This window comes from Ovis aries, chromosome 4 (genome assembly GCF_016772045.2).
Source record: "Ovis aries strain OAR_USU_Benz2616 breed Rambouillet chromosome 4, ARS-UI_Ramb_v3.0, whole genome shotgun sequence".
Taxonomy (NCBI): domain Eukaryota; kingdom Metazoa; phylum Chordata; class Mammalia; order Artiodactyla; family Bovidae; genus Ovis; species Ovis aries.
Window position 1 is genome coordinate 45,128,824 of NC_056057.1, and position 27,093 is coordinate 45,155,916.

The following is a 27,093-nucleotide window of genomic DNA, read 5'->3' on the forward strand; positions in this document are numbered from 1 at the left end:
AAAACTTGAACTTTGAAATTAATATTGCATTTAAGGAAAAAAACAAAAATATTTTTCAAATAAAGTTTAACGAAAAATGTAGCCTACTTAGTTTTTGTAAATTTAAAGGAGTCTCAAGTTAGGTAAAATTACACACAGTAATATACAGACATTCTACTCTATATTATAAAATATTTGGCTATGTTGAGCGCAGGCTATAACAGGCTTTAATTAAACTAAAGAGAAAACAGATGTGATAATACATGAGGCACAGTTGCACAATGATTCCTTTGTTGATGAAGGAAATAAGAATGAGGTCACATATATGAATCTTAAAAATCTGAAACTATCACATGTTTAATAAAGGAAATACACTATCCCCCAAATCCATGGGTCAATATTGTATTACTTAACACAGTGAAGTAATAAGCATTTGGTTAACTAATCTCTCATTTGTAACACCAAGATATTCAAACAAATAGTCTTGGAAATTGCCAAAACCACATAAAAGGGGGAAAAAATTAAATGGTTATAAGGTTATAAAAATTAAAATTAATTTTAAAAATTAAAAATTAAAATTAAAAGGTTATAAATGTTACCACTAATATCTTCATTTTACTTAAGTTATTGGAGCTAAATTGGTTTATCAAGTGACAGTTAACTTAGGTTCAATAATAAAGATGTAAAAAATTTATCCAAAAAAACTCAAAAAAATGGCCCAATACTTTCAAGGATAGAATGATTATATAGAGGAAGTAAGAAGAGTACTTTTTAAAAAGGCAGAAAGAGAGCACTGTGAGAAAACAGTTCATTTGTCAATAAAATAGCCAATAAAATCTTTTAACATTAAAATGACAAAGAACTAAAGCCCCAAAGGGACATAATTGTGGTCCTATAATTCCACTTAATTAAAAAGCACATACAAAGTAATGACAAAACTGTATATCATGATGACCAAAAACAAAATAAAATTCATGTAGAATCAACTTAGAATTACTTTGGTTGGATGGAAGGGGAGACAGAACTACAGTTAATTTGTTAAAAGTAATCTATACTTGAAATGATATTGAATTATATAATTTTTAAGATCTAAATTCATAAATATATTTTATTTAGAATATTATTTAACTTTTTTTAGGGTCATTAAATTATTCATCACAGTAGAGATTGAAATAGGAAGAAAAGGAATTTTAAAAAATAAAACTAATAACTAACATATTTATTATTAGATAAAACACAAGATGAAAATTAAAAAGCTAAATATCACATCTTGGTAAAAAGTAAATTTTCTAAAATTAATATGCAAAGAACACCTACCACTCCATCAGTAATTTTCTGGGTGCCATGAATTTCATATAGTTGTAGTTGTTTTTCAAACAGTTGGGCGATAGCTCTATGAACAAGCTCATATTGCTCCTATTAAGGAGATGAAATGATAAACAAGGGAAAGACATTAAAAAATGAAGGCAATTATAAAAATACACTTCATAAAGTGAAACAGAAAAACACACCTTAGTTTGTACTGCAGAATGCCTCTGTGTTCTCATTTCTTGTATTAAGTTAAAAACATTAAATTCTTCTGGTATTTTCTAAAACAAAGAATTTAATACATGAACTCTGGACAACCATTCAGAAAAACAGTGTAACAGTGTTCAACTTTTCATACAGACGTTATATATAGCTGGATAAGTGAAAACATTTATTAAGCACTACCTATCATGTACCAGTGACTGTCTAGAGCCAAGAACTAATCTTGACTCTCAGGAGTCAAGTTAGTGAGCCAGATACGGAGACAGATAAATGTCCAGCCAAAGTATGGTTGCAGTTCAGTTGGAGTAAATATGCTGTGACCAACTCTGATTGGTATGTGAGTGAAAAATGAAAGAAATAAACACAAACATGGCACATAGAATGTATAATCTATTTGGGGAACAGAGACGTTTGATGTAGACAGAACTGACTAAAAGACTGAAAGAAGGAGAGCTGTTCAAAAGAGAAAAGATAAGGCTACTTGGCATGAGAATACAAACATGATAAAGAGTTTGAATTCATTCTATAGGCTAGGGTTTTCCTGGCTGTCTCTGTGAGGACCAGTTGAGACAGCTACATCTCTGGAGACTGATTGTGAATCCTACAGAATTAGTTCCTACACCTGGTATTTTAACTACTACAATAGGCAATTGTAGACATGAGCAGAAATACAGACATGAGCAGATCTGATATTCGGGTAACTTTTGTAGCAGGGAAAACAACAGAGTGAAAAGTGGAGAAACTGGTGGAGGTTTACTGAAGCATTCCAAAAAAAAAAAAAAAAGAAAGAAAAGTAGAAACAGATTTGAGACATATTGCTGAGGCAGAATTATTAGAACTTGGTCATCAGCAAGAATATTTTGGAGAGATAAAAAAGATAGAAAAGTTAAAACATGATTTCTAGCTTCACTGCTTAGGAGTCTTGACATATATCAAAATGTTTTTATATCAATTCCTAACCTAAGGCTTAAGATTATATTTGTTATGTCAAACTCAATCAAGATATTTAAGATACACAACCCTTCTGAAATGGCAAGATGTTTGCCTGCTTGTATTCATCCAAGTGCTTCCCATCCTGATTTTAATCCCTGATTTTTATGTTAAAATGTGTTATAAAGCCACTTAAATTTTGTTCATTTCATGAGTATCAGGAAATGATTAGAATGGGGGAATACCAAAATAAAATTAAACAGCAGGCTTTTTGAAAAACAATTGAAAATTTAAATATTCCTCATGCAAAAGTACAAAATGGAAAGGCAGAGAAAAAAAAGTTAAATGAATAAAAGGAAGAATGAAAAGAAAATAAATATTTTATCATTCATATTTTATATGACAGATTGACATATTCATAGAAATTATAAAGCTATGAAGAATAAAACTTCTTCCTAATTCATAGAAAATGAATGTACTATAGAACCAGCAAATAAACCAAATCTACATATAAGGAGACTTATGCTTTTTAAATCTGTAATGAAGGCTATTTCTTTATATCCTCCATGGTATCAAAACCAATTTCTTGGAAACAGAAGTAGTAGCAACAATAATAACAAGGATTATAATAAAAACTAACAGTAAGTGGAACACTTGCTATCTGCCACATACAGTAGTGATGAACTTTACAAGTTTCTGAAGAACTTACTTAATTCTTCAATTATTAACGGTATGATTCCCACTTTGAAATAAAGAGATTATGGCACAATGAAATAAAGTAATTCGACCAAGATCCCACAACTAGTAAATGACAGAGCCAAGAATTTTAACCTGGGAGGTCTAGCTCCAGTCAGCATTCTTAACCACTAAACTATATAATGTTTCCAGTTAGACATAAATATTCACTGACTTGACTATATTTATACATAGATAAATATAAAAGGCACCAGGGATGCAGTATTTGGAAAAGTCAACGCAGAGCATACATATCTAATGTAGGTATAAATTCATCCAAAACAAATGAGTGACAATATGTTCATTTTGCTGCCCAGTGTATTACCTCATGCTAATACGCATCATTTATACCTTTCACTGCCTTTATCTCTTACATAGCAAAGCTACTTCTAAAAAAGTAGTAACATGTATAACAAAACGTATGGCATAATTTACTGCAATTAGTCATAAGTTTAAAAATCGTAACAGATGAATTAGATATAATGCTATATAAAAATTATTCTTACCCCAGCTTTCAGTAAATTCCACGTATAATCTATGGCACAAATGGCACCTGTTCTTCCACAGCCTGCACTATGGATATAAAATTTGAAAAAACAATTGATTTTTGTAATAAAAGAACTATAAGATAAACGTGGATGGATATGTTAATACTCAGAAGCGAAAATCGTTTAAGAAAGCTGATAAAATTCTACTTATTTAGTAAGTAAACTACAACTTAAGATGTGTGCAGGGCAAACATCCTTAAAATTATGATTTACATATTGTTTTCCTTTAAGGAACCTGCAAGAGTAATACCTCGAAACCTCCACTTTGAAAGTCTGTCTACCTCGTGAAACCTTGTCTAGCTAACAAAACACCTTGCAGAGATAAATTTATACTATGTTCTAGATAGCTCTGGTAGAGGGAGAAATCTACATCATTTCAACCTGCAAAAGGTACAGGAAAGATGAAGATTAATAAGCCCTAGAAACTGGTTTGAACATAAGCAGTGATTACACTAAAGAAAGAAAGGCCTCTAATGCTTTCTAATCTCCTGAAGAACAGAACCTAAAGAATGTAAAGTAAAATATCAAAGTTAGTTATTTTAAAACACGACAAAAATAAAGTAAATGGTTTTCAGCTAGAGGGAGGCAAATGCACCCAACGACTGGAAATCACTATGAGTAAATAAAGATGCTACTGACATCTTTAATAATTTTAGGCAGAAAAAAATTGGGGTAGCACTTTAATATGTATTTTGAAACTTTTAGAAATATCATGTAATCTAAGAATTCATGATACAATACATTTTAAGCAATTTAGTATGGTTTTCTAAAAAGCTCTTAACAATAGACATCAAAATATTAATTTTAAACCACTGATTTATTTGTCAATTCCACACATCAAAACGTTTCTAAAATTTTAGTGTTAAGAGTTACTAGAGCTAAATGATATATATGTAAAACTTGGTGGTTAAAAGTGTGATATTACAAAGACAGAGACAACTATATCAATGAAACACTACATAATATTTCGGTTGTTTGAAAATATTAAATGATCAACTTTATTTTATTAAAAGAAAATCTTCACATCAAATTGGGTTTATGACCTATACATTGGCTGGACAATATGAATACAACAGGAAATAATTTCAGTTAACTTGTAAAGAAGTCAAGCCAAAGCAATTTATCTTTTAATTCTACAATTAAACAGACCCTTCTCTTTTTAACCAGTTAACTACTTAGACTCAACTAATCACAGACAAACTAAAGAAAAATCATTTTAATTAAGCAGGTTGCTAACTGATTCCTACGTCTACATCAGCAGGTCACCTTTCTGGTTCATAAGAAAAAGCAGCCCTTTCACTTCACTAATACAGGCATCACAATCCAACCAAATGGCTAAGAAAACTCTCTTTGGTGCTCCATCACCACTAATGTCTTTTTCTAACTTTTTATTTTTTATATTCGAGTCAATTAACAATGAGGTGACAGTTTCAGGTGGAAAGCAAAGAGACTCAACCATCCATTCTTCCCCAAACTCGCTGCCACATAACATTGAGCAGAGTTCCCTGTGCTACAGAATAGGCCCCTGTTGGCTATCCAATTTAAATATAACTCCACTAATACCTTTTAACTATTGAATTAGCCTGAGTTAATTAACCTCTGAGTCTGAAAATTTTCATTTACTTTTCATAACAACTGTGAATACAGGTTTAAGTCACTTAAAAAATAAATTGCTATTTTATGAAATAAGTACTATGATTTTAAGTCTTTTGGAAAAATCTAATATAAAATAAAAAATTAAGAGAAGGAAAACTGCCTCAGGAATTAAATGACCAATCTAACTCCGGGAGCTGGTGATGGACAGGGAGGCCTGGCGTGCTGTGATCCATAGGGTCGCAAAGAGTCGGACACAACTGAGTGACTGAACTGAACTGAACTGAATGAAATTCGAAACTTATGTTTCAAAATGCTATACATTACCCACATTATAATGCCATCTATACTGAAAAATATTTAATTAAATATTTAGAAAAATTTTTTGTACCTGCAATGAATACAAATAGGCACATCTTCATGTTCCTGGTATTTCCTCATTAAGCTTATCATGTCCAGAATAGAATCAAATGATGAAGGAACATCATGGTCTGGCCAGTTCACATAATGAAACTGATATAGCCTACGAGATTCCTTCAAGAATAACAGAAATTCAACCATATAAAAATACAGTTACAAATTTTAAACCATAAAGAAAAGCTGCACATCTCACTTTGCTGTCATTTCTAAGATAGGTATGTCATATTCAGCACTTTGTTAAAAAAAAATGATAGCCTACATTTATCACATACCTTTTCTTAATCCCCCATGTAATACAATGGGGAAGGTACTGTTAGCACAATCCTAATTTTATAGGTAAGGAAATTGAGACAGAAAGAATAACTTGCATAATGTTTCACAGCAAATGACAGTATGGGATCGGAAAGCAGGCAGTCTTACTTCCAAAACCTGCACTTTAACCAGTATACCATATAGTTAATCTACAGCAGTAAATGGATGAGCAATAAACCATAAGCATTGTTTTACAATCTATTACAGTCAGAAGGCTAATAGACTATTTAAATGAAAATGAAAATTTCCGAACCCAAACCTACTCAAATTATGGTGCAGGCTGCCATCCATCTCCCTACCCTTTCAAGGGGTTTGTGAAATAGCTTTCACGTTATTTTAATAATAATACTAAGGTGTTATTTGCCATTTCCACTCTCATTCTCTCATCAGTGTACAGCAGTCTTCTCAAGGCTACGAGACTTAAGGATGATGTCATCACTTTGAGAGCTAATGGAATGTCTGCTTGTGTATTAAAAAAAAAACTCAGTTTTAATTTCAAATATAGTAAATACTAAAAGATATAACCCACATAAACAAGAGCTCTTTGGAAACTTCAATAATTTTTAAGAACCTGAAGAATGGCTATTCTAGGTGTTAACCAGAAAAAGCACTGCTTGGCATTCAGGCAAAACTATTCAAATGCTACTTCTGTCATTTACTGAGTAACTTTAGGTAAGTTACCTAACTTCTCAAAGACTCTATCTTCATCAGCGTGCAATGGAGAAAATGGTATCTATCACTATAGAAGTTAGGAGGACTGAAATGCCTGATATACTACTGAAATTCCATAAAGTACCTATCATTATTAGTACAGATTAAAAAATAGCAACCAAAGTGATAATAATTGAGTCAACTAAAGGGAAATGTTTAGTCGGGTCAGGGGATGCTACAACTACTGGAACCATGTCTACTTATCATCAGTAAGGAATTAAGGAATTATGTTTATAAATGCACTGGTTGGAGAAGAAATGGTAAGCTTTATGGCCAAGCTTATTTACTTTAAAGTGATTCAAATTTAAGACCAAGGAAGAACTGATAGGCATTCTCTCATATCCGTCAGATTTTTGATTCCTTTCTGAAAAAATTTCATTTTATATAGTTCTGTTGAAGTCACAGGCCTCAAGTGAAAACAAGATACATATAAATGAAGACTTAGCTTTTTAAAAAAAATTTTTTTATGTTTGAATGCACTGTGTCTTCATTGCTGCACACAGGCGTTCTCTAGTTGTGGTGAATGGGGGCTACTCTTCACTGTGGCTCAACAGCTTCTCATCGTGGTAGCTTCTCTTATTGCCGAGCACAGGCTCTAGACAAGCAGGCTCAGTAGCTGTGGCACATGGGCTTAGTTTCCCCAAGGCACGTGGGATCTTCTGGGACCAGGGACCCCTTGTACTGGCAGACAGATTCTTAACCACTGGACCACCACCGAAGTCTGAAGACTAGCTTTAATGGTGGTTTGTTGCTTTCTAAAACATTGTAAACCAGTCAAAGTGGGTAATAATTATGTAAATAATAACATAATCTGTTTATTACAATAGAGGAAAAATATCTACAGCAAAGAAACCAACTATTCCATAGTGTAAATTTAATTTAGGGAAAGATTCTAAGTGAGTTAAAGTTTATATTACTTTAATTGATAAATATAAGGCTTAAGATAATAAAATATCACATCTGATTTTCTTCTTTGTTACACTACATAACAACAACAAAAAAACAATACATCTCCTTAACTATGTAAGATAAGATAGTATACTGTTTACACATAATGTCTCTTTAGGGTACATATTCTTAGAAACTGTCTCTAAATGGAAAATACTTACATTTTGAAATTCAAGTAAGAGTGTCCTAATGAAGTAGTCTGTTCTTGCTTGTTCAGCTTCCTAAATAAAGAGAAACACTTGTGAGTCAGTGAGAACATTAAAACAAAAATATTTACATGCCAAAACAATAATTTCTTAAAGTTTACAACATGAAATTACCTTTAAAATTCTAGGTATGTCTAATAATTATAAAAACAACCATTCTAAAAGTCATCAATTTGGTTATTTAAGTTTTATTTAGAAGTTTGTTTTTAAACAGAAGTGTCTGTCAACCAATTGCTTAGCTAGGAGTGGATCATCCAACGAAATACTTGCAAGGTGACAACCATCACCAGAATCATGTAACAGAATAACACCAACAAACAAAATGTTACTTCTAAAAACTACAAACATCTTCAATCATTTTATCTATTAAGCTTGATTTTTCTCTACCTAACACTCAAACTCTGAGTTACATGGATGCGAAATGGTTAAGGAAAAGGATGCATTCAGAAAACACCAAATTATTATTTTGGTTGATGACAACATAGTCACTTTACCTCTTACTGTTATTTGTCAGTATATTAGAATGAAGCCTCTTCATCAATTTTTCACTAAGTAAACTATTATTTTTGCCTTTTTAAACTAAAACTACAGATAGGTTGTCAAGAGCAACAGATATGCTGCTTTATTAATTTAAAAAAATCAACACTATTCCAGCTTTAATGTTATAAACCATAATAATTTATTTTGAACTTTTCAAATAACATTAGGGGGAAAGTATGTTATTAAAACAGAGAATAAATGAAAACACTGGTCCAAGACAACGTTTGCTCACCTATAAAAGGTGAGATAAATATTTTTGACTTTGTAGGCCATAAAGTCTCTGTTGTGCTGTGATAGGCAAATATGTAAATTAATGTGTAAGGCTGTACACCAATAAAACTTCACTCACAAAACAGGCAGCGGGCTAGACTGACCCATGGACAGTGCTGATCGACGAGGTTATAAGCAGCAACATGCTTCTGAGCCCCTGCTAGCCAGGCCCTCACCCTTCACCAACACTCTACTCTCTTTCCCATCCCCAAATCGAGAGAGCTTTTCTAATACTCTCAGTCTTAAACACTGTGATTGCCAAATAGAGTCAAATCACTTACTATGGTTATTTTCACTACCTTGCTTTCTATTCATACATTTGATTTGTGTTTTACAACAGTGATAACAAATCCTGAGTTCTCTGAAACAATTAAATGACATACAAATTACTTTCCAGTTTGAAATCTTGAAAGAAAAATTTTGCTTCTTCAGCAATCCCATCACTGATAAATCAAACCAGCTCTTATTGATCAAATCAAACTTTTTATTAACAGCACTTTAAAAAATTACTCTTTAGTGCAATTGAAAAACCAATCCTCAAATCAATTCATCTTTTCCCAAATTTCAAACTATTTCCTACTTTTCTCTATTGATTTTGATAAATTGTTTACTATTCCTGATTCCTGCCTGTTAAAAAATTTTGTTTTGTTGTTGACCATTAATCACTATATGCTGTCACCTGAACTGTGACATTCATTACAGTTAGTACATTTAAATTTACAAATTTTCAACATAACCACATTGCACAGAACTAGGTTTCCTAAACTGTCCAGGTACTTAATACTGTAGAATACTCTCTAAACTGGTGATGGGGGTGGGCGTGGGGTTAGGTAGTGTTCCATCACAGAAGTACAATATGGTTATATACTGTTTTTCACTCGTTGCAAATAATATGAAATGCAGTAGGATTTTAATTTTTTAAATATTTAATCCACAGTTACTTCTAACCAGGACTTTAGAGAACTGACTATACATTAAATGCAGGCTGTTATAATTATGAGTTAAAGTTAACATTCTAACAATCACACTGCATTATAAAGGAGACTATGGAACATAGTTTGAGTCCTTATCTTAATCAACCTAGAAAGCACTAAATTCCTGGTAGCATCAGAGGAATTCAGAAGTCCTAAATACAAATAAGTCAGAAAATTAAGGACTTCTTGAATACAACAATGACGAGTAAGATCACAGAAATTATATTTCATTTAACCATGGAAAACAAAATAAAAAACAGTTTTGAGATGGGTAATGTAATGGTCAATTTTATGTGTCAATTTGGCTTGGCCACGGTATGCTCTGATTATTGGTCATACGTTATTCTTTGTGTTCCTGTGAGGGAGTTTTGGGGTGAAATGAACATTTAAATCAGTGGATTTTGAGTAGAGTGGCTGGCTTTCATCCAATCAGTTAACCCATGAATAGAACGAAAGGATCAGACTCGTCTAAGTAAGAGAGAATTCTCCAGGTGACTCCTTTCAGCACTGGCTCTTCCTGGTTCTACAGCTGACTGTCTTTGGACTGGAGCTGAAACGTTAGTTTGTCTGGGTCTCAGCCTTCCCACTTTCAGACTAGAATTGCAGTATTGGCTCTCAGTCTCCAGGCTGTGGGTCTTCAGCCTGAAACCGAAGCATCAGCTCCTCCTGGTCTCCAGCTTGCCCACCCTGACTGCAGATTTTGGACTTGCCAGCTTCCATAGTCATGTGAGTCAATTTTGACGAATCTCTTTTCTATATATACTCATTCTACTGCCTCTGTTTCTCTGGAAAACCCTGATTAATATGGGGAAATTATTTTATTTAAATGATTAAAAAAAAAAACCATCATGTGTAATCCAAAGCAAAGTGTTGGTTCTATTCTCAAGCTCATTGTTTCTTTTTCCCCTCATTGTTTTTATTTTTAAATTCATCTTCTCAGATTTGTGTTTTGTTAGTTTTAGAACTTGAATTTAATTCGTTTCCAAAGCTCATCAAATAGGTATCTATTTTAAGTTTCATGTCAAGTTTTCTAAAGGGTCAATCTCTGCTTTTAGGATGGAGGTTCTCAAACCTATCTTTGTATGTAATTCTGGGGAGAATAACATAGTTATGAAAGATTAACATCATAAACTAAGCTTCATCATCAAAAATCTTTCCCCTTAATTGAATAAGAGTATAGTTATTTGTTTATTCTTAGATATGTAACACATCATCAACTTACATGCAAAGACTAAGGCAGAATTAACATAATAAGGAAATTACACATTTATGAAAAGTTATTCTTAAAGTTCCTTAATTTATAAGCACTATGCAATACAATATTGTAAAACAATTATACTCAAATTTTAAAAAGCAGTATAAAACAAGCATTATTAATATTTATTATAATTAAGTATAGATTCACATGAAAACACTGAGTGCTTGGCTTATATAACCCACAAGATTCAACACATATTATAATTTAACTACTCATCAGTCTGACATACCCACTACCTGATTAAATAATGTATATGAAAATAGGTACTTACACAAGAAATTTTAAATGGTGCAAATGTTATAGGGTCTTCTCCAAACAAAGGCCAATACCGTTCACATTTTTTCTGTTGTCCAAAAAAAGGTTAGTAAATAACTGATAATTTGTTTTATTTGAACTTCTACAATTATTTTGTGTTCCGCTTGTTCTTCATTCCCAGAAAACAAACAACTGCCCTCAGTCGGCAGGGACTAAGAGCTTAGATTTATCCAACTCTTTAAAGGTGGGCTACTAATTGCTTTTCAAGATTAGTAATAAGAACTTTATTAACCTAAGTGTATAAACTGTTCATTTCTACCTGCTTGTTATATAGACTCCAAAGATCCTCCTCTATAAAAGAAAAATTGCTTTTTTTTCTTAAATGCCTAGCACAAGGAGGTAAATTTAGTGTAAGAAGTTGCTCAATTTAGTGTAAGAAATTTAGTAAAACAAATTTAGCATATAAGTTTTAATGGTTCTAAAATGACAATATCTATAATACCTAGTTGAATTCTCATTAAGCATAAAATCTGTGGCATAGTGGAAAGAGCACTCCACTTGGTATAAGAAAATGTTACAGGTAGCAATTTTACTATTTGTTTACATTTAGTTCCTTTACCTATAAAAACAGGGATAATAATCCTTATCTTACATGAGTGTTTCAAGTAATTTGAGTATATTTCAAATGTTCTACTGTTCTACTGCTGGTAAAAACACTATACAAGAATACTGTATTAAACTATTCACTTTTATTTGAGATTAGAGAAGGTATAATCAAACAGTATCCTTATTTTCCCATAATAAATAGGTATAGAAATAGTAGAATATTCATTTACATTGGTTTCTAGTATCAAGCCTCATTATTTTAAAAATTTAGGTAAGTGAATAAAAGTCTAACTTCATAGAAGATCCAGTGATTCTGATGCAAGAAATAATGTAATTTTACCAGTAAGACCCAATAAAATGAAAGTCTTTATAACTGACAATCTAGCTTAAAATACACATTTTAGCAGCGGGAAATATATCAGTTCTTACTAAATCCTCATAGTTCTAAACACAGTAAGTGGAACTGTTACTTAGAGGCTGGAATTAATTGTAAGTTGACAATACTGCTCTCAGGGCAAAAAGTAGAACTGCCTAGTATGTCAGTTTAACTTAAGAGTAAATACTACTAAAATTTTAGAAGGCTTAAAGTCACAAACTTCATTTCCTAGTAGAAGTTTATAGAAAATTATAAAATAAATTATTTTGAAGGTTATTTTTTTTTCTTCTTGGTCTTTCACTTAGTAAAGCTTTAGTATCTTGCTAACAGGAAACAAGTTTATAGGAGATTAATTTAGCAAGAATTGAAAGTTTGTGACTAACACGCCTCTCTTCAGAGCAACACTGAGTAAAGATTATATTGGTATTTATATTTCAGGTATGAACTAATTACTGATACAGTTGATACCAAAATGTATGTGTTAAACATCATACATGAATTTTATTGTTGTTCAGTTGCTAAGTTGCGTCCAACTCTTTGTGACCCTATGGACCACAGGATGCAGGATTCCCTGCCCTTTACTACCTCCTAAAGTTTGCTCAAACTCATATTCATTGAGTTGAGGATGCCATCCAACCATCTCATCCTCTGTCACCCCCTTCTCCTCCTGCCCTCAATCTTTCCCAGCATCAGGGTCTGTAATCTATAGTAATTTGTCATTGGTTTCAGAGATGAGGAAGCTGAAGCTCAAGGGGGGCAGTTCACTGCACCATGTCCAAATGCCAGTGAAGTACAGGTTTGTTTGATTTCATTACCTGTGCTCTTTCCATTAGGTCACACTCTAAGTCAAAGTGGAGATTATCAAATGAATTCATAGCCCTGACCGATAAAACAACAAAACCAACTAACAAAACACTATGAATCCAAAAAATCATTAGGTTCCAAAAGTTTTAGCATTCAATACAACTTTATCTTTCAGCCTTATTACTTATGTACAATGTGAGCTTATTAACAGAAAGAAGAGAAACAAATCCTAAATCTTAAAAGTAACTTAAAAAAATTTAGGAAGGTGAAATTTAAACTTCGTAATACAACTAGTAATAATAATGGTACCGAAGTACATACTGATAATATTTAAACAGATAATTACTTAACAGTATCTCAGTCTGTATATTAATCTTACACTGTTCATTTTCTGTCCAATGTTGCTAGTGTTTCCACTACTGGTAACTGATGTGGTTGGGAGGAATGACAAAATTACTAGTAAAAATAAGGCTTTCTAGTGATTTATATATAATAATATTTCACATAACTGAAAGACGTAGTATCTTGTTTTATGCAATGTATCCTTGACTGAAAATTTTAATAAGTTTTATAACTTTTAAATCATTTCTTAGCTTAATTATAATGCAGTTAATGAACTATACTTGCATAAGGATACTTCAAATTATCAGATAATTTATTTGTCACATTTATAGATGCTCACACTTAAAATGAAGATTTAGGAATCAGTTCTGCAGGAGATCAGAATGGTTTTGATACTAATTTCATTTGTACACGTTTTTTACCTATGTTAAAAAATTTCAGATTAAGGAATTTTCTTCTCTTCATTTTGGAGATGCCATTACAAAAACGTAGTGGAATTGGCAGACAGAAATTGAAATTTCAAGCTATAAATTAATCAGAATTATTTTAAACCATTTTTATTATCCATAAGCAGTGTTCTACTTACACCACCATTAAATACTGGAAGACTGCTAAGTAACAATACAGAATCTATGGCTTTAAATATATCATAAAATGTACCTATAAAATACAAAAGTATTTTATGTGTGTAAGGATGATTTGGCTCCTTTTGTTAAAACGAAAGCATAGCAGAACACACAGAAAAGAAAAGAGTTAACTATTTTAACAACTACGGCTAAGAATATAATAAAAGACCAAGAATAAAATCCCTAGAAATGAAGCAATAAAAAAAAAATTCCACAATTACTTTAAATGTTAACAGTTATACGTACCCTTCCCATCTCGAATTCACGACAGGCCATGACAATGATCTAAAAATAAGGGGGGTAGGATAGATTGAGAATATATTAGTTAAATACAATTTTACTTTTCCAACAAAATGTACATTTCAAGAATTATTTTTATTCTGAGCAGAAGTATACCTGGCCTGTCAAAAAAAGTAGGTTTAATATTAAAAGTATGAGTTAAATTGGCTTCAAATAACAAAATGCATTTGATTTGAACTGAATTTTTTGAATCTTACAGATGTGTCTTTTGTAATTAAAATAATGCATTCAGGATATTTACTGAATAGAATAGCACTATTAAATACTTTGCTTACTAAAGGTTGAATGTAACTGTCTTTAAACATGAAGGTTATTACATGTGCTTTCCCATCCCAACAGTTTTATAATGTAATGTTTCAAACATACAGCAAAGTTGAAATAATTTTACACTAAATACTGTATAGCTACCATCTATGTTCTACCATTAACATTTGACAATACTTGTTTTTAATCACACAGATGTCCTTCCACCCATCTATCAGTGTTTGGTAGTTGTCTTATACTACCAACTTAAACCAAGATTTAAAGTATTGCCATACTCTATTCTTGAAATATTTCAACAAATTTGTCAAAATTTAACAAGACAACCTAGCCATCAGTTTCTGTCTTTCTAATAAACTAACTATAGTTAACATATCATTATGGCTCAAAAGTCATATTGTAGGATATAGTTAACACAACATTATGGGTAGAAAATCATACCATTTCATGCAATACTTACTACAACATTGTACTCCCATATCATCCTCCAAAAATCTATTACCGTATTTGCTAAAGGTCCTTGGGTTGCCACATATGCTTTTGGCCCATAAACACCCTAAAAAGATTAAAAGCATACAAATTATGATTACCAAAAATATTTTCTACCTAAATTTTAAGTTTTCAAATTTTATTAGCATTCCCGCTGTTTTCAGCTAAACAATTTCCGAATAATTTTTCTTTAATAATGTATAAAAGCATGACAAAATATATTTCACTTCAACTTCTGGTGAAACATGGTTCATAGAATTCAAAGGAAACCTCCTTATGCTGTTTTAAAAATTATGAATTGAAAGCCCTAGTCAACAAAACTAACTAGCAGAAACTTAAAAGCATGCATCAATTCTAAAAAATAAGACTAGAACTAGCTAATAGTTCTTTCTTAGCTAGATTCTTCCATAGCTGTCTTTGGTTTAAGCACCTACTAAATATACTTTTAATAGTAAACCCAAGAATATATCAAACAAACTAGCAGACTAAAATGTTAAACCACACATACAGTGAGCCAGTGTTATTAGGTGCAATTAAAAACTAGAACTCTGAACAAATGTCCTTATAAAAGAACATAAGCATCAATTACATCTGAAAGAGTGAACTATGTATTAGTTGTTTTTTTCCCCATATTTATTCATTTATTTGGTTATGCCAGGTCTTAGTTGCAACACTCAGGATCTTTGTTACTGTGTGTGGGAGCTTTCTGTTTGTTTTTTAGTTGCAGTATGTGGGATCTAGTTCCCTGACCAGGGAATGAACCCCTGCATTAGGAGTGGGAAGTCTTAGCCACTGGACCACCAGGGAAGCCCCTATGTATGAGTATTTGTTTAACTATTAGTTTTGGGCTCTGCCATATTTGTAATAAAATTGACTTTTCAGGAAAAGCTCTTATTTGGAACAATAATTCTTCAATGTTGACATTGATATTAATTTTACCATATAACTCTTACCACCTTAATATTTTTCTCAACGAAATACTGTATTAAATAGATTCAAAAGCACAGAGTAACAGAACAAAATAGTCTTTTATTTACTCAAGTAGCAGTCTGAATCTCTCTACGGATAAATACCCTATATGGTTAATTAACAGAAATGACTAAGTACATTTGTGTACATAACAAAGGAGACAATTTAGCAATCAGTAAAGGCTTCCCAGGTGGTTTGGTGGTAAAGAACCTGCCTGCCAATGCAGGAGATGCAGATTCGATCCCTGGATCTGTAAGATCCCCTGGAGAAGGAAACGGCAACCCACTCCAATATTCTTGCCTGGGGAAATCTCACCAACAGAAGAACCTGGCAGGCTATACAGTCCAAGGGGGTCAACAAAAAGTTGGACATGACTTAGCAACTAATCAGCAACAAAGGTGTTTATAATAAGCCTTCAATATAAAAGAAGAAACACACAAACAAAAAAATTTTTATCTCCACTATCATAAAATTAAGCAAAAACCTTTAATAAGGATGCTAGACGAAAAACATACAATATGTCATGGCTGTGACTTTACTTGTTTTACTGTTGGCATCACATTAGGCAATTTAAAATTTTTAATAAAACTAGTACTGTAGGAAGTCATTAAATATGGCAGAGAAACACCATTTAAAGTTAATACATACCTTAATAAAATTTGCATTGATATAATCTGAATCTTGAGAAGGAGTCTTTAAAGTCAACTTAACTCGGCTATGATCAACTACAGGGAAAAAAAGGGATTTTTAAAATAATGTCCTATGAGCAGATAAGTTTTTTTCCCTAATGAACCATAAGTAAGATTAAATAACTAAAATTATTTACTTTAAAAAAATGAATGAAATTTGACTTTTAAGTATAAGCAGGGTAATTTCTAACATCATATGGACAGGAAGTAGGTCTCATTGTAAAGCTGTGTTTCAAAGTAGGAATCAGAATATTCAGGACCTCTTTTAAAAATACAAAGTCCTAAAAAAAAAAAAAAAAAAAAATACAAAGTCCTGAGCATCATCTTAGATTTACTATACAAGAGTTTGAGATTTACATGTCTACAGTTTTTAATAAGCACTAAAACCACTTAATACATTAGTTTGTCAAAATTCTTTTAAGGAACTCTAACTTTCATATTTTATAAGAAATTATAAAAATTACATTTAAAAAATTAGGTAAAAGTGACAAATAAATTAAGATGATGTATGAAAAGTGCTGAATACTTCACTTGACAAATAGTATTTATTATTGGGTAGCGTTCACTCAGCTAATTTGGCGTCAGCTGATACTTCCACCATTACATTACTATCTTTTATTTTGTACTTAGTAAATATCTGGGGCTAGACTTTGAGCCTATGAAATCCTACTACAGTAGTAGGATCACCTAATTTCATGGTCCTAATAACATGTAACATCCCACAATCATTTCGGTTGTTTCTCATCCAGGGACAATGATTATTAAAGGCAATTAAAATACAAAAAGACATACAGAAATGGTAACAAATACAAATAAACTTAACAAACTTTTTGTTTTTTGGCCTTGCTACATGGCATGCAGGATCTGAATTCCCCAACTAGGAAGTGAACCTGTGACCCTGCAGTGCAAGCATGGAGTCCTAACCACTGGCCTGTCAAGAAAGTCCCCTAGCAAATTTTTCAAGAAGAATAATTAATTTATTAGTCAACAAACTGAATTTATACATTAATACAAAGATCCAATTCTGCTAATTTCATTTATTTATTTTTGGTGAAATCTTCTTTGGAAATATGTAGGAAGAGATATATAAGAGAGGCATACTAGTTTCCAATTATTTTATCCCCTTCCCATGTTTCCAGGGAAAAGAATACATGCATGTGTATCAATGCTTTGTTTCTTGTTTCATTACATCCTACATGTCTTTTTTTAAAAGCCATTTTAGACCAGAAATGTACAAATAAAAAATGCTCTGCTTTGGGTAAATGATAACAGAACAATTCTGAAGTTAGTACGATGGCAGTTAAACAATCATATGGCGCTTTTCTTACCATGTTTGCCCATAATGATAGGTCCATATTAATACAGAGTATCTCAAAGACAAAGACTTTGTTGGCTGACCATTGAATCCTTAGTAACTGTTTCTGGGGACTGTGAATCCAGAGGAGAACAGTGGCTCCCAAATGATAGCCAATACTGGTGCCAAGTTGCTTGCTACAGACAATTTGGGAAATTTTTTTAAAAAATTCTCTGGAAAATTTTATGTGTATATAAAAATAAAATAGTATAATGAACTTCATCTATCCATTACCCACCTTCAATAAGTGTCACTATTTTGCCACTCTCATTTCATCTATTGCTGATCATACAGCAATGAGGGGCTGGGGAAAACAACTCAGAATGCAAGATTTCTGAGTCCCATATTCTGCAGTAGGTCTGATTCAGTCAGTTCAAGATGGGACACAGAAATGGGATTTTTTTTAAATGAAATAATGTCATTAGAATCAACATGATGACATAGAGATTATCATACCAAGTGAAGTCAGAAACAGAAAGATACTGTATGACATCACTTATATTTGGAATATAAAACAGGACACAAATGAACATATCTATGAAACAGAAACAGACTGACAGACATAGAAAACAGACTTGTGGTTTCCAAGGGGGAGAGTGGAAGGGGAAAGCAGGATTGGGAATTTGAGATCAGCAGATGCAGACTATTATATATAGGATGGATAAACAATAAGGACCTACTATATAGCACAAGAAACTATTCAATATCTTGTGATAAGCCATAATGAAAAGGATTATGAAAATGTATATGTATAACTAAATAACTCTGCTGTACAGCAAAAACTAACACAACATTGTAAATCAACTATACTTCAATAAGAATTTTTTAATGGCTTTTTTAAAAACACTCTAAGGCATAGGCAAATTTTCTAGTCACTACTTCATAATGTATAATATAGAATATGATTCAGAATTTAAAAATCAATATTATGCTATATATAACACAGTCTGTGTATTTTAATATTCTTTATTGGTGGTCCTATTAAGCATAAAAATGAAGAGAAATAACTTAAAGAATATGAAAGGAATTATTGTTTTCATTTCATGGTTTTGCTGCCTGCTTCTGCAGTCTCCCAGGAGTCATTTCCAAATAGATAAAACCAGTATTCGCTACACAGGAGGCTCTTAAAGGAGCAGCTTTTTTCTTCTTCAGCAAACATCAACATCTATTCCAACAACAAATAAACACACACACACACAAAACAATATATAAATATATTGTTGCCTCCAAGAAAACACACACCTATTGATAAGCCCTCGTTGTGAGAAATAAAAGAATCTCCATAATAACATTGGAATAGGCAGAATACCCTGATCCATTACTTCTAAAGGCTAGCCAGCTCAGTTTTAGCCCTTTCAACAAACAAAAGCAACAGGTCATCCTTGACACAGGAGTATCCAGAAATTTCTTAATTATGGGACTGGTCTCAGTGGTCTAGCATAAAATAAACCAAATCTCCCAGATAGCCTGAGAAAAACCTAAGTGATCTTTGAATAGTGATGAAATTACTTTTAATGGATCAAAAGCAATAACGTCTGCTCTTGCCACTTCAAGTCAACATTATACTAGAGGTTTCAGCCAGTGAAATAAGCCAAAACAGACACTCAGATTGGAAAGAAAGGAATACAACTATTATTATTTATAAACGACATGATTCTGATATGTAAAAAATCCTAACATCTCCACAGAAAAATTACTAAGATAAATGAGTCCAGGAAGGTCGTGGTCGTTTAGTCACTAAGTTATGTCTGACTCTTGTGACCCCATGGACTGTGGCCTGGTGGAAGGCTTCTCTGTCCAAAGGTCAGTGGATTAAAAAAAAAAAAAAAAAAAAAAATCGATGTGCAAATATGAACTATATTTATATATACTAGTAACAAAAATCTTGAAAATAACATTAAAATAATTCCATTCACAACAGCATAAAAACTTTTTAAAAGAAGAAATACAAGATTTGTAGACTAAAAACCATAAAACACTGCTGAGAGAAATTAAAGATTTAAATAAACAGAGCTGTCTTATATATATGGTTCCCTGGTGGCTCAGATGGTCAAGAATCCACCTACGATGCAGGAGACCTGGGTTTGATCCCTGGGTTGGGAAGATGCCCTGGAGAAAGGCATGGCTACCCACTCTAGTATTCTTGCCTGGAGAATCCCCATGAAAAGAGGAGCCTGATGGGCTACATACAGTCCATGGGGTTGCAAAGAGTCGGATATGACTGAGCGACTAAGCACAGCACATATATATACATAAACACTTTCTTTATCCATCCATCCGTTGATGAACACTTAGATTGAAAGAGTCAATATGGTTTAAGATTGCAATTATCCTTAAACTGATCCACAGATTCAACACAATCCTTATTAAAATTCCAGAATTTTTGCAGAACTTGATGACCTTATCCCACAATTTATATGGAAATGCAAAGGACTGAGAATAACCAAACCAACTTTTTAGAAGAACACAGAGAACACTTCTTGCCTTTAAAACTTACTATAAAGCTACAATGATCAAGATACTGTGATCTAGTGTCAATGAAATAGAATTAAGGGTCCAGAAATAAACTCTTACATTTACAGTCAAATTATTTCCAACAAAAGAGCTAAGGCAATTCAGAGGAGAAAGGATAATTTTCAACAAATGGTGCTGGAACAATGCCACGTGCTCAAGATTATTTTAGATCCTTGCCTCACATCATATTAAAAATTAACTCAAAATAGACTATATACTTAAATGTAACAGCTAAGACTATAATACTTACAGGAATGAAATGAAAAAACACAGGAGAAAATCTTTGTCATTCTGGATTAGGCAAAGAGTTCTTGGACTGAACATGAAAAGCATGACCCACAAAACTGATAAACTGGACTTCATGAAAATTCAAAGTGTGCATTAAGACACCAACCACTAAGAAAATGAAAAGACAAACCATAAACTAGGGGGGGAGGCGCAAATCATAATATCTGAAAAAAGACTTGTATCTGGGGTATATAAAAAACTTTTATAACTCAATAGGATAAAAAAATCAATTAAAAAATTCTGCAAATGCTTTGAAGAGACTGTTCACACCTTCTTTATCCATTCATCTGCTGATGGACACTTAGGTTGCTTCCATATCTTGGCAACTGTGAATAATGCTGATATGAATACTGGGATGCATATATCTCTTTAAATTAGTGTTTTTGGGTTTTTTTTTGTGCATATATAGCCAGGAGTAAAACTGTTGGGTCATATGATAGTTCTATTTTTTTGTTTGTTTCTTGAGAAAACTCCATACTGTTTTCCACAGTGGCTGAATGAATCCAGTATAAATCAACAGTATAAAGAGTCCCCATCCTAAAAATGGGTCAACTTTATGATATGTAAATTATACCACAATAAGGCTGTTTAAAAAAAAAAAAAAACCTGCAAGCACTGGTCATGCTAAATACTCAAAAGAAATTGTCAGTTTGCACTATTCTTATGACAGGAGGAAAATATGTATCTCTAAAAACTATTACTTTCAATTTAAGTTTCCAAATTAAAATGATTAGAAATTTATTGGAAACCGACTTATCAAACCTTAAATAAGGTAAAAAGGTACTGCTACTCTGCCTATAGCACAATGTTTAAGAGCTCAGACTCTAGGGCAAGGTTTCTCAACCTCAGCACTAATTTTTATTTGACCTGGGCTAACTCTTTGCTGTGAGGAGGCTGTGGCCTCTAGACTGGAGGATGCAGTGGCTTCCCTGTCCTCTGCCCACCAGATGCCAGTAGCAGCCTGCTCGCTCCACATCCTAGTTGCAAAAACCAAACAACCAAATCACCTCTAGCAATGCTAAATGTCTCTCCCTTTAGGAGCAAAATCACTGTGGCTGAAAACCAATGCTTTGGATACAAACTGCCTGGGTTTAAATTCTCACCACACTATTAGCTGTGTGGCAAGCTATTTAAGTTGGTGATGGACAGGGAGGCCTGGTGTGCTGCGGTCCACATGGTCTCAAAGAGTTTGGACATGAATAAGCAACTGAACTGAACTGAACTGAAGCTATTTAACCTTTGTCTCAATTTTTTATCTGCAAAATGGCATACAATAGTACCTCCCTCAGTTTTGTTTTGATGATTATGGTAAATAATTCATTTCCTAAAGAAACCGGCAAACAATACAAAGCAAGGCTTTTCTTTTTCAGAGGGCCAGTGGAACAGCACTGAACTTCCCCCTCTATCTCTGGTTAAAATTAATAAAGCTTCCTCCTATTCTCAGTTTTCTCTCTGTAACTCCTACTACGTTATTCTCAATAGCACTAACCACTATAAGAGACCAACATACTATTTGAATTGTTCACTGCCTTGCCTACACTATAAGCTCTACAAGGGCAGGGTATTTGGTCAGTTTGTTTTCTGCTGTTATCTGCGGCACACAGTATATGTTCACAGCTTCTTGTAAAATGAATGAATGAAACAACATATGAAAACAGAAACCTGAAGCTGTTTGAGATTCATTTCCTCAGATGGTAAAAAAAACAAGGTGGAAATACTGCTTCTTTAAGAGTGTGCACATTAATTCCGTCTCTTTATTCCAAAGCAAAAACCACAACCCAGCTGTGGATGTGACTAGTGATAGAAGCAAGGTCCAATGCTGTAAAGAGCAATATTGCATAGGAACCTGGAATGTTAGGTCCACGAATCAATGCAAACTAGACGTGGTCACAGTAGATGGCAGGAGTGAACATCAACATTTTAGGAATCAGTGAACTAAAATGAACTGGAATGGATGAATTTAAATCAGATGACCATTAAATCTACTAATGTGGGCAGGAATCCCTTAGAAGAAATGGAGTGGCCATCATAGTCAACAAGAGTCAGAAATACAGTACTCGGATGCAATCTCAACAATGACAGAATGATCTCTGTTCATTTCGAAGGCAAACCATTCAATATCACAGTAACAATCCAAGTCTATGCCCCAACCAGTAATGCTGAAGAAGCTGAAGTTGAACGGTTCTATGAAGACCTACAAGACCTTGTAGAACTAACACCCCAAAAGGATGTCCTTTTCATTATAGGAGACTGGAATGCAAAAGTAGGAAGTCAAGAAACACCTGGAGTAACAGGCAAATTTGGCCTTGGAATGCAGAATGAAGCAGGGCAAAGACTAACAGAGTTTTGCCAAGAAAATGCACTGGTCATAGCAAACACCCTCCTCCAACAACACAAGAGAAGACTCTACACATGGAATCATCAGATGGCCAACACCGAAATCAGACTGATAATATTTTTTGCAGTCAAAGATGGAGAAGCTCTATACAGTCAGCAAAAACAAGACCAGGAGCTGACTATGGCTCAGATCAGGAACTCCTCATTGCCAAATTTAGACTTAAATTGAAGGAAGTAGGGAAAACCACTAGACCATTCAGGTATGACCCAAATCAAATCCCTTACGATTATACAGTGGAAGTGAGAAATAGATTTAAGGGACTAGATCTGATAGACAAAGAGTGCCTGATGAACTATGGATGGAGGTTCATGACACTGTATAGGAGACGGGGATCAAGACCATCCCCAAGGAAAAGAAATGCAAAAAAGGAAAATAGCTGTCTGAGGAGGCCTTACAGATAGCTGTGAAAAGAAGAGAAGCCAAAAGCAAAGGAGAAAAGGAAAGCTACCCATCTGAATGCAGAGTTCCAAAGAATAGCAAGGAGAGATAAGAAAGCCTTCCTCAGTAATCAGTGCAAAGAAATTGAGGAAAAGAACAGAATGGGAAAGACTAGAGACCTCTTCAAGAAAATTAGAGATACCAAGGGAACATTTCAGGCAAAGATGGGCGCAATAAAGGACAGAAATGGTATGGACTTAATAGAAGCAGAAGATATTAAGAAGAGGTGGCAAGAATACACAGAGGAAATATACAAAAAAGATCTTCATGACCCAGATAATCACAATGGTGTGTGATCACTCACCTAGAGTCAGACATCCTGGAATGTGAAATCAAATGGGCCTTAGGAAGCATCACTACAAACAAAGCTAGTGGAGGTGATGGAATTCCAGTTGAGCTATTTCAGCTATATATGCAGAGTACATCATGAGAAATGCTAGGCTGGATGAAGCACAAGCTGGAATCATGATTGCTGGGAGAAATATCAATAACCTCAGATACGCAAATGGAGAAGGAAATGGCAACTCACTCCAGTATTCTTGCCTGGAGAATCCCAGGGACAGAGGAGCCTGGTGGGCTGCCATCTATGGGATCGACACAACTGAAGGGACTTAGCAGCAGCAGCAGCAGCAGCAGCAGACATGCAGATGACACCACCCTTATCACAGAAAGTGAAGAACTAAAGAGCCTATTGATGAAAGTGAAAGAGGAGAGTGAAAACATTAGCTTTAAGCTCAACACTCAGAAAACTAAGATTATGGCATCGGGTCCCATCACTTCATGGCAAATAGATGGGGAAACACTGGAAACAGTGGCTGACTTTTTTTGGGCTCCAAAATCACTGCTGATGGTGAGACTGCAGCCATGAAATTAAAAGATGCTTGCTCCTTGGAAAGAATGTTATGACCAAACTAGACAGCATATTAAAAGGCAGAGACGTTACTTTGCCAACAGAGGTCTGTCTAGTCAAGGCTATGGTTTTCTAGTAGTCAGGTATGGATGTGAGAGTTGGACTATACAGAAAGCTGAGGACTGAAGAATTGATGCTTTTTTTTTTTTTGAATTGATGCTTTTGAACTGTGGTGTTGGAGAAGACGCTTGAGAGTCCCTTGGACTGCAAGGAGATCCAACTAGTCCATCCTAAAGGAGATCAGTCCTGAGTGTTCATTGGAAGGACTGATGTTGAAGCTGAAACTCCAATACTTGTGGCCACCTGATGTGAAGAGCTGACTCATTTGAAAAGACCCTGATGAAGATCGAAAGACTGAAGGCAGGAGAAGGAGACAGACACAGAGGATGAGACGTTTGGATGGCATCACTGACTCGATGGACATGAGTTTGGTCAGCTCCAAGAGTTGGTGATGGAAAGGGAGACCTTGCGTGCTGTGGTCCATGAGGTCACAAAGATTTGGACATGACCGAACTGAACATTAATTCCAGAGCATAATAAGAGTACCTCAAAATTATATTGCTTAATTTAAAAGAACTGTTCAGAAACCCATATTATTCACTACTCTGAAGTGGATTGGTACGAAAAGTGAATTATATTTTCCAAAACCTTAACGAGTGGTTACTGTGTGCTAGGGACAACTATAAGCATTGTACACGCACAAAATAATCTTTTAAGGTAATTATTATTTTAATCTCCATTTTGAAGATGAAGAAACCAAAGCACAGAAAGGATGCATCCAAAATTACATAGATAACAGTTGACAGAGGCAAGATTTGAACTTCCAGCCAGGGCTCTTCATTATGCTCTGCTGCCACTTTATAATAACTGCGCTGCTACCAGCCACCCACAGATCCCATATCTGAGAGTAAAGCTGAATAACAACAGAAAGATGAAGGGTTAAATTTATGCAAAGAGGACAGTAAGAAAGAGGGAAGAAGACAAGTGCAGGACAAGGAATTTGAAAAAGGGGTATTATAGAAGAAGGAAATTTTTAAAATAGAGACTGGTCAACAACATCAAAATAGTTAACAGAAAAGAATAAGCACTAATCAACAACAGTAACAATAGTAATAAAAGACCATCGAATATGATAATTAAAGTCACTGGAAAATTTATCAAGGACATTTTAGAGAGAATAAACTTTAGGAATGAATGAGATTTTAGTCAACTATACTTCAATAAAGCTAGAAAAAAAAAAGGATGCAAGGAGAATTGAGAGAATGGTATCCTGGAACGTATAGATTTCTAGATACTTGAAGGAAGGAAAAGAGAAAGACTACTGGCAGCTTTAAAAGACAGCAAGTATGATATAAAATTTTAACTTTTACAGTTAAACACATTCTGATAGAAAACTATACTATTTAAGAATATAATTATATTATCATTATTAGAATATAATGCTATCAGTCTTAGGCATGCCCTCAGAGATACATACCATGTTCTTAGACTAGTAAGAACAGCAGATACACAAGCATGAATCATGGTTCATTTTTAATGCTCAATTAATCAATTATAGTTCTTATGAATAGAAAATAGATGAGTTAATATTTTTAGCATTTTATAAAATGCATTATACTTATTGAATTACGTCTGTATTAGTTTATTTTTTACAAAAAATTTCTCTGAACAGGGAGTCCACGAAAGATATTTTTACTTGGATTTTTCAGATTTAAAAGTGGGGCAGTATCAGAGTAATTGTGATGCCTAAAGAGAAAAGAAATGAACAAAAGAACAACGACAACAGAATCTACTATCATAAGGAAAGGCAAGCACAACCACAAATTATTATCTTGTAGGGTACCTTGAAAGAGAAGCTCATCATTATTTTCTTAACAAATGAACTCATTAGGAAGAATAATGCTAGTTTAAGCTATAAAACTACTAATTAGCATATCCATTTGTTCCTTTAATGGCATTTTAAACTTACATGGCAGTATGTCCTTATATCTGTTCTTTTTAACATTTTCTTCTTTTTCTCCAGTGGCTGTGGGATAAATCTTTTCTGTTCTATATTTGGTTGACAATCTTCTTAGTCGCTTAAAATCAAAAGAAAAGAAGATTCAAATTCAGAAAAAAATCAGTATTTCAAAATTGTAATGAAAATCTGAATGATAAAAAGCTCTTCATTGAATTTTGCTAACCCCAATTTCTCACAACTCATTTTCTTGTTTTTCTAAATTCACGGTATCTCCCTAGCCCTTAGTAATTAATCTTGATAATTAACCCTAAGATTTTTTTTTCTTAGCATAAGAGCAAACCTAAGATTAATATTCCAACTAGTAATTTTAAAAGGGGGGCAGCAGAATAAAAGTGGCAGTAGAATAAGAGTTGTACAGAATCCACCTGACAATGCAGGACTCAAGAGACTGGGTTTGATCTCTGGGTGAGCAAGATCCCCTGGAGGAGGAAATGGAAACCGGGTCCAGTATTCTTGCCTGCAAAGTTCCATGGACAGAGGAGCCTGGCGGGTTACAGCCC

The 27,093-nt window shown here is 33.6% G+C and overlaps 1 protein-coding gene across 2 annotated transcripts in view; it reads right to left on the reverse strand.

Moving 5' to 3' along the window:
* Nucleotides 1–27,093, reverse strand: part of PTPN12 (protein tyrosine phosphatase non-receptor type 12) — an 85,978-nt gene that overhangs the window by 20,937 nt on the left and 37,948 nt on the right. Inside the window, exons 2-11 of one of the 2 annotated variants that reach the window (XM_004007817.6) lie at nucleotides 26,543–26,651; nucleotides 16,631–16,707; nucleotides 14,985–15,080; nucleotides 14,210–14,248; nucleotides 11,226–11,297; nucleotides 7,868–7,927; nucleotides 5,707–5,849; nucleotides 3,681–3,747; nucleotides 1,491–1,568; nucleotides 1,297–1,395 (exon numbers count right to left, since the gene is read on the reverse strand). In XM_004007817.6, coding sequence (XP_004007866.1) covers nucleotides 1,297–1,395; nucleotides 1,491–1,568; nucleotides 3,681–3,747; nucleotides 5,707–5,849; nucleotides 7,868–7,927; nucleotides 11,226–11,297; nucleotides 14,210–14,248; nucleotides 14,985–15,080; nucleotides 16,631–16,707; nucleotides 26,543–26,651 — 840 coding nt within the window. The remainder of the gene's footprint in view (nucleotides 1–1,296; nucleotides 1,396–1,490; nucleotides 1,569–3,680; nucleotides 3,748–5,706; nucleotides 5,850–7,867; nucleotides 7,928–11,225; nucleotides 11,298–14,209; nucleotides 14,249–14,984; nucleotides 15,081–16,630; nucleotides 16,708–26,542; nucleotides 26,652–27,093) is intronic. The other variant, XM_042249162.2, reaches the window with a different exon arrangement.